This window comes from Arachis ipaensis, chromosome B10 (genome assembly GCF_000816755.2).
Source record: "Arachis ipaensis cultivar K30076 chromosome B10, Araip1.1, whole genome shotgun sequence".
Lineage (NCBI taxonomy): Eukaryota > Viridiplantae > Streptophyta > Magnoliopsida > Fabales > Fabaceae > Arachis > Arachis ipaensis.
The window spans coordinates 104,055,278-104,065,646 of NC_029794.2; the positions used below are offsets into that span (position 1 = coordinate 104,055,278).

The 10,369-nt window shown below is 36.7% G+C and overlaps 1 protein-coding gene across 1 annotated transcript in view; it reads right to left on the reverse strand.

Moving 5' to 3' along the window:
- Positions 1 to 9,708, reverse strand: part of LOC107621006 — a 20,931-nt gene extending 11,223 nt beyond the window's left edge. The window contains exons 1-4 of the mRNA XM_016323066.1: positions 9,553 to 9,708; positions 9,192 to 9,459; positions 9,014 to 9,110; positions 8,790 to 8,900 (exon numbers count right to left, since the gene is read on the reverse strand). Of these exons, the coding sequence (XP_016178552.1) occupies positions 8,790 to 8,900; positions 9,014 to 9,110; positions 9,192 to 9,459; positions 9,553 to 9,708 (632 nt within the window). The remainder of the gene's footprint in view (positions 1 to 8,789; positions 8,901 to 9,013; positions 9,111 to 9,191; positions 9,460 to 9,552) is intronic.

Sequence of the window (10,369 nt, forward strand, 5' to 3'; positions counted from 1 at the left end):
AACATGGCAAGATTCCTGGAATTCATATTAAAAATTTTGGAATCCTTATTTTTCCTTTTAATTTTCGAAAAATATAAAATAAAAATCCAAAAAAATTGAAAATCATAAAAATCAAAAATATTTTCTGTTTCTTGTTTGAGTCTTGAGTCACATTATAAGTTTGGTGTCACTTGCATATGCATCTAGCATTTTTCGAAAATATCATGCATTCATAGTGTTCTTCATAATCTTCAAGTTGTTCTTGGTAAGTCTTCTTGTTTGATCTTGATGATGCGCTGAACGCCCAGAGTTGTGTGCAAGGGCATTTTATATGCCTAATTTGGTGCAGGGATGTAAATGCCTTGACACCTCAAGATCTGTGGACCTCACCTTGACACCTCAGGATCTGTGGACCCCACAGGATCATCTCAGGATCTGTGGACCCCACAGGATCCCCACCTACCTTCACTCACTCTCTTCTCTCTTCTCAATCATCCTCTATTCTTCCGTTTACCACTCACACCCATACACCCACTTACCTTCAAAATTCAACATCTCTCTCCCACCCAATCCCACCCATATGGCCGAATACACATCTCCCTCCATCTCCTCTATATCTTCTTCTTATTCTTCTATTCTTTCTTCTTTTGCTCGAGGGCGAGCAACATTCTAAGTTTGGTGTGGTAAAAAGCATAGCTTTTTTGTTTTTTTCCATAACCATTGATGGCACCTAAGGCCAGAGAAGCCTCTAGAAAGAGGAAAGGGAAGACAAAAGCTTCCATCAAGGGTCTATAGCTCAATGGTAGAACATTTGACTGCAAATCAAGAGATCCCTGAGATACCTCAGGGGATACATTTTCTTCCACACAATTATTGGAAGCAACTAAGGGTGGAACATCAAGAGCACTCCATCATCCTTCATGAAATAAGAGAAGATCAAAAGGCAATGAGGGAGGAGCAACAAAGACAGGGAAGAGACATAGAAGAGCTCAAGGACATCATTGGTTCCTCAAGAAGGAAACGCCACCATCACTAAGGTGGATTCATTCCTTGTTCTTATTTCTTCTGTTTTTCGTTTTCTATGATATGTGCTTATCTATGTTTGTGCCTCCATTACATGATCATTAGTAGTTAGTAACTTTGTCTTAAAGATATGAATGTCCTATGAATCCGTCACCTCTCTTAAATGAAAAATGCTTTAATTCAAAAGAACAAGAATTACATGAGTTTCGAATTTATCCTTGAACTTAGTTTAATTATGTTGATGTGGTGACAATGCTTCTTGTTTTCTGAATGTATGCTTGAACAGTGCATATGTCTTTTGAATTTGTTGTTTAAGAATGTTAAATATGTTGGCTCTTGAAAGAATGATAACTAGGAGACATGTTATTTGATAATCTGAAAAATCATAAAAATGATTCTTGAAGCAAGAAAAAGCAGCAAAGAACAAAGCTTGCAGAAAAAAAAAAGAAAAAAAAAAGGGGGCGAAAAAAAAATAATAGAAAGAAAAAGAAAAAGCAAGCAGAAAAAGCCAATAACCCTTAAAACCAAAAGGCAAGGGCAAATAAAAAGGATCCCAAGGCTTTGAGCATCAGTGGATAGGAGGGCCTAAAGGAATAAAATCCTGGTCTAAGCGGCTAAACCAAGCTGTCCCTAACCATGTGCTTGTGGCGTGTAGGTGTCAAGTGAAAACTTGAGACTGAGCGGTTAAAGTCAAGGTCTAAAGCGAAAAAAAAAAAAAGAAAAAGAGAGTGTGCTTAAGAACCCTGGACACCTCTAATTGGGGACTTTAGCAAAGCTGAGTCACAATCTGAAAAGGTTCACCCAATTATGTGTCTGTGGCATTTATGTATCCGGTGGTAATACTGGAAAACAAAGTGCTTAGGGCCACGACCAAGACTCATAAAGAAGCTGTGTTCAAGAATCATCATACTGAACTAGGAGAGTCAATAACACTATTCGAAATCTGAAGTTCCTATAGATGCCAATCATTCTAAACCTCAATGGATAAAGTGAGATGCCAAAACTATTCAAGAGGCAGAAAGCTATAAGTCCCGCTCATATGATTGAGGCTCTGTTTCATTGATAGTTTGGAATTTATAGTATATTCTCTTCTTTTTATCCTATTTGATTTTCAGTTGCTTGGGGACAAGCAACAATTTAAGTTTGGTGTTGTGATGAGCGGATAATTTATACGCTTGTTTTTAGTATGTTTTTAGTAGGATCTGGTTACTTTTAGGGATGTTTCTTTATTTTAATCTAATAAAGTATCATGTTTAAATCCGCCTGACTGAGATTTGCAAGGTGACCATAGCTTGCTTCATACCAACAATCTCCGTGGGATTCGACCCTTACTCACGTAAGGTATTACTTGGATGACCCAGTGCACTTGCTGGTTAGTTGTATCGAAGTTGTGACAATTATGAATTAAGATCAGAGCACCAAGCTTTGGAGCCATTACCAGGGATTGTTCGAGCCTGGACATCACAATTTCGTGCACCAATACCCAAAGAGTACAACAGGCAGCAAATAAAGAAATTGATTTCTGATGCAAAGTACTACTTATGGGATGAACCATATCTCTTTAAGAGAAGTGCAGACGGAATAATCCGTAGATGTGTTCCCAAGGAAGAGGCACAGAAGATCTTATGGCATTGCCATGGATCACAATATGGAGGCCATTTCGGAGGTGAGCGAACAGCCACCAAGGTTCTCCAATGTGGCTTCTACTGGCCTACTCTCTATAGAGACTCCCGAGAGTTTGTACGTAACTGTGATAACTGCCAGAGAGCTGGTAATCTGCCTCATGGTTACACCATGCCTCAACAAGGGATCTTGGAGATTGAGTTGTTTGATGTATGGGGTATTGACTTCATGGGGCCTTTCCCACCATCATACTCAAACACGTATATTCTGGTGGCAGTAGACTATGTATCTAAATGGGTAGAGGCAATTGCAACACCCACTAATGATACTAAGATAGTGCTAAAGTTCCTCCAGAAACATATCTTCAGCAGGTTTGGTGTCCTCAGAGTACTAATCAGTGATGGGGGCACTCATTTCTGCAATAAATAGCTTTACTCTGCTATGGTCTGGTATGGAATTAGCCACAAGGTAGCAAATCCATATCATCCACAGACAAATGGGCAGGCTGAAGTCTCTAATAGAGAACTAAAAAGAATCCTGGAACGGACTGTAATTTCCCGTAGAAGGGATTGGGCAAAAAGCTTGGACGATTCTCTGTGGGCATACAGAACAGCGTTCAAGACTCCTATAGGAACCTCTCCATACCAACTTGTGTATGGGAAGGCGTGCCATTTGCCAGTGGAGCAAGAACACAAGGCCTACTGGGCAACTAGATTCCTGAATCTTGATGCAAAGTTAGCTGGAGAGAAAAGATTACTCCAGTTGAATGAGCTAGAGGAATTCAGAGTCAATGCTTTTGAAAATACAAAAATTTACAAGGAAAAAGCAAAAAGGTGGCATGACAAGAAACTGTCATCCAGAGTTTTTGAACCAGAACAGAAGGTTCTGCTGTTCAACTCTAGGCTCAGATTGTTCCCCGGAAAACTGAAATCCCAGTGGAAGGGACCATATGTGATTACAAGTGTGTCACCATATGGCTATGTGGAGCTTCAAGATATTGATTCTAATAAGAGGTTCATTGTTAATAGACAGAGAGTCAAGCATTATCATGAAGGCAATGTTGAGCAAGAATGCTCAAAGCTGAGACTAGATTAAAAGCTCAGTAAGGTCCAGCTAAAGACAATAAAGAAGCGCTTGCTGGGAGGCAACCCAGCCATTAGCAAGGAGTTCACAGAGTTACAGAAGAATTCAGAGCATAAAGCAGAGAAAAGGAGCTCACAGGCACAAAAAGCCAGTAAGGGGTATTGTGGGCGTTTAACGCCAGAATTGAAGCATCCTGGGCGTTTAGAAAAATGCCCAGTGATAAAGGCTTTCTGGCGTTTAACACCAGCCAGGGTATCTGGCTGGGCGTTAAACGCCCAAAAGAAGCAGCAAATGGGCGTTAAACGCCAGAATGGGTGCCATTCTGGGCGTTTAACGCCAGGAATGTGGAGGGGAGGAAGTTTTGTTTCCAACTCAAATTTTTTCCAAATTTTCATCGTTCCATCCAAAATTTCTCGCATAAACATGTTACAAATGATCATCTTTCAATTTCAATTTCAAAAAAATAAAACAAATTAAAAATAAATTTTTCTTTAATCCTAAAAATCTTTCTCAAATCTTCTTCAATTTCTTTTCAAATCTTTTTCAAAACTCATCTATCTTTTTAATTTCTTCTCAAATCTTTTCAACTCATCATATTATCTTTTTCAAATTCAGATTTATCTTTTTCAAATCTCTCATATCTTTTCAATTTTAAAATTTCATCTTTTTCATATTATATTTATCTTTTACAAATCATATCTTCTATTATATCTTTTTCAAAATTTTCGAACCCATCCCCTCCCTTTTAAATTCACAATCGGCCTCCCCCTCTCCTCCATAACTCGAATTTGACTCTCCTTCTTTTCCTCTCCTTTCCTTTCTTTTACTTGAGGACAAGCAAACCTCTAAGTTTGGTGTGTTTTTCGTGATCACTGAGCTAAGACTCACTAAGATCATGGCTCCTAAGGGAAAACAAACCACTTCAAGAGGCAAGAAAGAGAACACTCCAAAATCACTTTGGAATCAAGAGAGGTTCTTAACCAAAGAACAGGCAGACCATTACCACAAAATAATGGGTCTAAGGTCAGTGATCCCAAAAGTTAAATTCGATCTGAAAGAAGACGAATATCCAGAGATTCAAGAGCAGATTCGAAACAGGGGCTGGGAAATTCTAGCTAATCCTGAGACAAAGGTGGGTAAAAACATGGTTCAGGAATTCTACTCAAATCTATGGCAAACAGATAAGCAGAAAATGACTGGAACTGCCTTCTATACCTTTCGAACCATGGTCAGAGGGAAGATTATTTACTTCCACCTGGACAAAATAAGAGAGGTCTTCAAGCTGCCTCAACTACAAGATGATCCAGAATCCTTTAATAGGAGAATGGTGAGATTTGATAAGCGCTTGGACCAAGTTCTAGAGGAAATATGCTTCCCTAGAACCAAGTAGATAACCAACACAAAGGGTGTTCCAAATCAACTCAAGAGAGGAAATCTCAAACCAGTTGCTAGGGGCTGGCTGGACTTTATTGGACGTTCTATACTGCCCACCAGCAACCGCTCTGAAGTCACTGTCAAAAGAGCAGTAATGATCCACTGTATTATGCTGGAAAACGAAGTGGAGATTCATCATCTGATTTCTTGTGAGCTTTACATAATTGCAAACAAGAACTCCACTGATGCCAAATTGGCTTACCCAAGCATAATCTCTCTACTATGTAAAGATGCTGGGGTAAAGATGGGAGTGAATGAGTATATCTCAGTCGAGCACCCAATCACCGAAAAGTCAATGGAAGGACAACAAGTGCAAGATAACTCCATCAAAAGGAGGGCACAAGAGTTTCTTCCAGAAATCCCTCAAATTAACTACTGGACTCGCTTAGAAGCATCTGTCACCAAGCTGCAAGAGGCTATGGATCAAATTAAGGAAGAACAGCAAAATCAAAATAGCATGCTCTGCAAGCTGCTTAAGGAACAGGAAAAGCAAGGGCATGAGCTACAGGAGCTGAAGCGCCAGAAACTCTCCCTTGAAGAGCTAGGTGTCCCACAACTTGAAGGAGTACTTACCTCTCCCACTGCAGGTTGTTGAGTCCTAACTCTGTGATAACTTTTATTATTAGAGATCTATTTTAAGAGTCAATTATTTTTATGTTTTTAATTTTCTGTCTTCCATTATAATTGGTCTGCTTTTATGTTTATTTTAAGTCTTATTTCTATTTCATGATTAATAAAATTTAGAGTTTATGCTTTAAACCTATGAATGTCCTATGAATCCATCACCTTTCTTAAATGAAAAATGTTTTTAATTACAAAAGAATAAGAAGTACATGGTTTCGAATTATATCTTGAAAATAGTTTAATTATTTTGATGTGGTGGCAACACTTTTTGTTTTCTGAATGAATGCTTGAACAGTGCATATTTTTGAATTTGTTGTTTATGAATGTTAAAATTGTTGGCTCTTGAAAGAATGATGAAAAAGGAGAAATGTTATTGATAATCTGAAAAATCATAAAATTGATTCTTGAAGAAAGAAAAAGCAGTGAAAAAAAAAAGAAAAAGCAAGCAGAAAAAGCCAATAGCCCTTTAAACCAAAAGGCAATGGTAAAATAAAAAGGATCCAAGGCTTTGAGCACTAATGGATAGGAGGGCCTAAAGGAATAAAATCCCGGCCTAAGCGGCTAAACCAAGTTGTCCCTAACCATGTGCTTGTGGTGTGAAGGTGTCAAGTGAAGAGCTTGAGACTGAGCGGTTAAAGTCGTGGTCCAAAGCAAAAAGGGTGTGCTTAAGAGCTCTGGACACCTCTAATTGGGGACTCTAGCAAAGCTGAGTCACAATCTGAAAAAGTTCACCCAGTTATGTGTCTGTGGCATTTATGTATCTGGTGGTAATACTGGAAAACAAAATGCTTAGGGTCACGGCCAAGACTCATAAAGTAACTGTGTTCAAGAATCAACATACTGAAATAGGAGAATCAATAATACTATCTGAATTCTGAGTTCCTATTGATGCCAATCATTCTGAACTTCAAAGGATAAATTGAGATGCCAAAACTGTTCAAAAGCAAAAAAGCTACAAGTCCCGCTCATCTAATTGAAGCTAATCTTCATTGATAAGTTTGGAATTCATTGTATATTCTCTTCTTTTTATCCTATTTGATTTTCAGTTGCTTGGGGATAAGCAACAATTTAAGTTTGGTGTTGTGATGAGCGGATAATTTATACGCTTTTTGGCATTGTTTTTAGGTAGTTTTTAGTATGATTTAGTTAGTTTTTATTATATTTTTATTAGTTTTTATTCAAAAATCACATTTTTGGACTTTACTATGAGTTTGTGTATTTTTCTGTAATTTCAGGTAATTTCTGGCTGAAATTGAGGGACCTGAGTAAAAATATGATTCAGAGGCTGAAAAAGGACTGCAGATGCTGTTGGATTCTGACCTCCCTGAACTCAAAATGGATTTTCTGGAGCTACAGAAGCCCAATTGGCACGCTCTCAATTGCGTTAGAAAGTAGACATCTTTCAAGCAATATTTAATAGTCCATACTTTGCCCGAGTTGAGATCACGCAAACTGGCGTTTAACGCCAACTTTCTACCCTATTCTGGCGTTAAACGCCAGAAACAGGCAGCAACCTGGTGTTTAACTCCAAGAAAAGTCTCTACATATGAAAGCATCAATGCTCAGCCCAAGCACACACCAAGTGGGCCCTGGAAGTGGATTTCTGCATTATCTATCTTAGTTTACCCATTTTCTGTAAACCTAGGTTATTAGTTTAGTATAAAAACTACTTTTTGAGATTTATTTTGTACCTCATGACATTTTTACATCAGAACTTGTATTCTCTACGGCATGAGTCTCTAAACTCCATGGTTGGGGGTGAGGAGCTCTGTTGTGTCTCGATGAATTAATGCAATTACTACTATTTTCCATTCAATCATGCTTGTTTCTATTCTAAGATATTCACTCGCACTTCAACCTGATGAATGTGATGATTCGTGACACTCATCATCATTCTCACCTATGAACATGTGCCTGACAACCATCTCCGTTCTATCTGCAATAGCTTGAGTGCATATTTCTTGGGTTTCTAATCTAAGATTAGAACCTTTGTGGTATAGGCTAGCATTATTGGCGGCCATTCCTGAGATCCGAAAAGTCTAAACCTTGTCTGTGGTATTCCGAGTAGGATCTGGGAAGGGATGACTGTGACGAGCTTCAAACTCGCGAGTGTTAGGCGTAGTGACAGACGCAAAAGGATCAATGGATCCTATTCCAACATGAGTGAGAACCGACAGATAATTAGCCGTGCGGTGACAGCACATTTGGACTATTTTCACTGAGAGGATGGATGGTAGCCATTGACAATGGTGATACACCAACATACAGCTTGCCATGAAAGGAGCCTTGCGTGCGTGAAGAAGAAGACAGTAAGAAAGCAGAGATTCAAAAGACAGAGCATCTCCAAAACTTCAACCTGTTCTCCATTACTGCATAACAAGTATTTATTTCATGTTCTTTTACTTTTTACAATTAAAACTAAGAATCATTACTGATATCCTGACTAAGAATTACAAGATAACCATAGCTTGTTTCAAGCCGACAATCTCCATGGGATCGACCCTTACTCACGTAAGGTATTACTTGGACGATTATATATCCAAATATAATTATTATATAATTAAGTAAAATTATATAAACAAATTATACCTCAACAATATCCTTCAGCTCACATATAGGCCTATATTGCGTTAGACGTAGAAAATCCTCCTTCACAGAGTAAGAAGAATCGGATATAATTTGAGACAGTTGGTTTGATGGATTTTCAAGGTCCATTATAATACTAATTAACGGATATGTATTAGTTGTAAGGAATTTTAGAATTTAAAATATGAAAATATTAATAATAAAATTGAAGCTGAGATGACACCTTTATCTAAAGTCTTTAACCTCTTGAAAATCAACATTGATGTGTAGAATAGTATTATAATTAGTGTTCGAGATACCCATCAAACTTATATAAATGGAATCAATTGGTGAAATGGAAAATCTTAGTTATATCTAAGGTGAAATAAATATTATATACAATATATAAATATTCTATCGGACAAATTAAATTTATAATACCCTTAAAAAGATTAAACTTTGCAAATTGCACAATGAGTATGTATTCAGTTGTAGGATGATTTTGCATGTGTTGCACCAATTGATTTGCAAATTCTTCCCAAAGAGTGCATCGAATCTTTCCCTTACCCCTGTATAAATTTAACAAAACAAAGAAGCAAATTAAAAATTATTATAAGAAACTGTTGTAACAATATAAGTGATAATGATAATAAAAAAAAGTTTCTTCAATTAGATTAGTTACTGGATGTCATCAAGTTCGAGTATGATGTAGATTGATTTCTTGCCATTCTTTGTGAACTCAATCGTATCTCCCTTACCAGTTAACAAACCAATGACATCTACAATATATATTTTAAAAAAATGTCAGTAATAATTATAAGGTAAATACAACTTTAAAATATGAAAGAAAATGTAATTACCAATTAAGTGTGACTGAGGATTGTCATGACCAAGGATAATTTCATTTGGAACAAAGTGAAATACGTTGTCAGGAAATTTACTGTCTTCTAAAGGACGGATCTGAGTTTCCCTCTTAAAGTATATACGATGAGAATGGGTAGTTGGTTTGTATTTTTGATCATTCACAGCAAGTGAGAAATTTGATAAAGTAACTATTCTTCCCTCTACAATGTCATTTTCAAATAACCTCCTCATGGGATTCTTAATGGAGCACTGGATGCGATCTCCCTAAATTCCATTAATGAACATGGTGAGTTGATTTATAATAATGAATCAAGTGTATGATAGGTTAATGGAGAAAAACAAATAATATACTATTACCAACATATCCATGACAACAAATTCCAGCATAGGCTTCTTGTATTTGTCCTCTCCAGTAGAAATTGACCACCTCTTGATAATACAGACCTTAATCCTCCATATTTGAGGTTCATTCGATAAATCGAGATCTTTGATCATAGTGAATGAAGAAGACATAGTAACAGATAAAAAGGAACAAAATAGTTATTATGATTTGTTTGGAATATGGTAGTGTTAAGAAGCAGGGTATTAGTTTATATAGAAAAATCGATTGATGAATTATGTGTCATCTATAGTTTAAAAAAAATCCATAGAGTGTAGTTAGCTAATGCCAAAGCACTTGGGCTAAGGAATTAAAGAAATTGAAAAAGTTGTATAGTAATGATCATATCAAAACAAAGAAAAAAATCACTTGAAGACTATTTTAATTCTGACAGTGAGATAATTCAATTGAATGGTCTTGGGTAAGAGTGAAGATAGTAATAGGCTACTATACTGGTTTCTAAAAGGAAGTATATATAATTTAAAGTGTCAGAACCTCAAATAGTTATCTCTTTTCAACTGTTTGTTTATCCTTACTTTCATTGAAAATTTTTTGTGTATACAGGTTATGCCAAAGTTAAGGAGAAATAACAAAACTCTTTTGAATTCCATTAGCTGAAAAGAAATAAGGTTTGTTAAATCTATAGCTTTATTCTTTTTTTGAGCCATATAGGTTGCATGAACAAGATTACATTGATATCAGCTCATGTATATATGAAATAATGATTCAAGAGTGTAAAAACTGAGTTACAAGCATGGCATTTAAGTTAAGTTCATTGGCAAAAAAATTGTAATT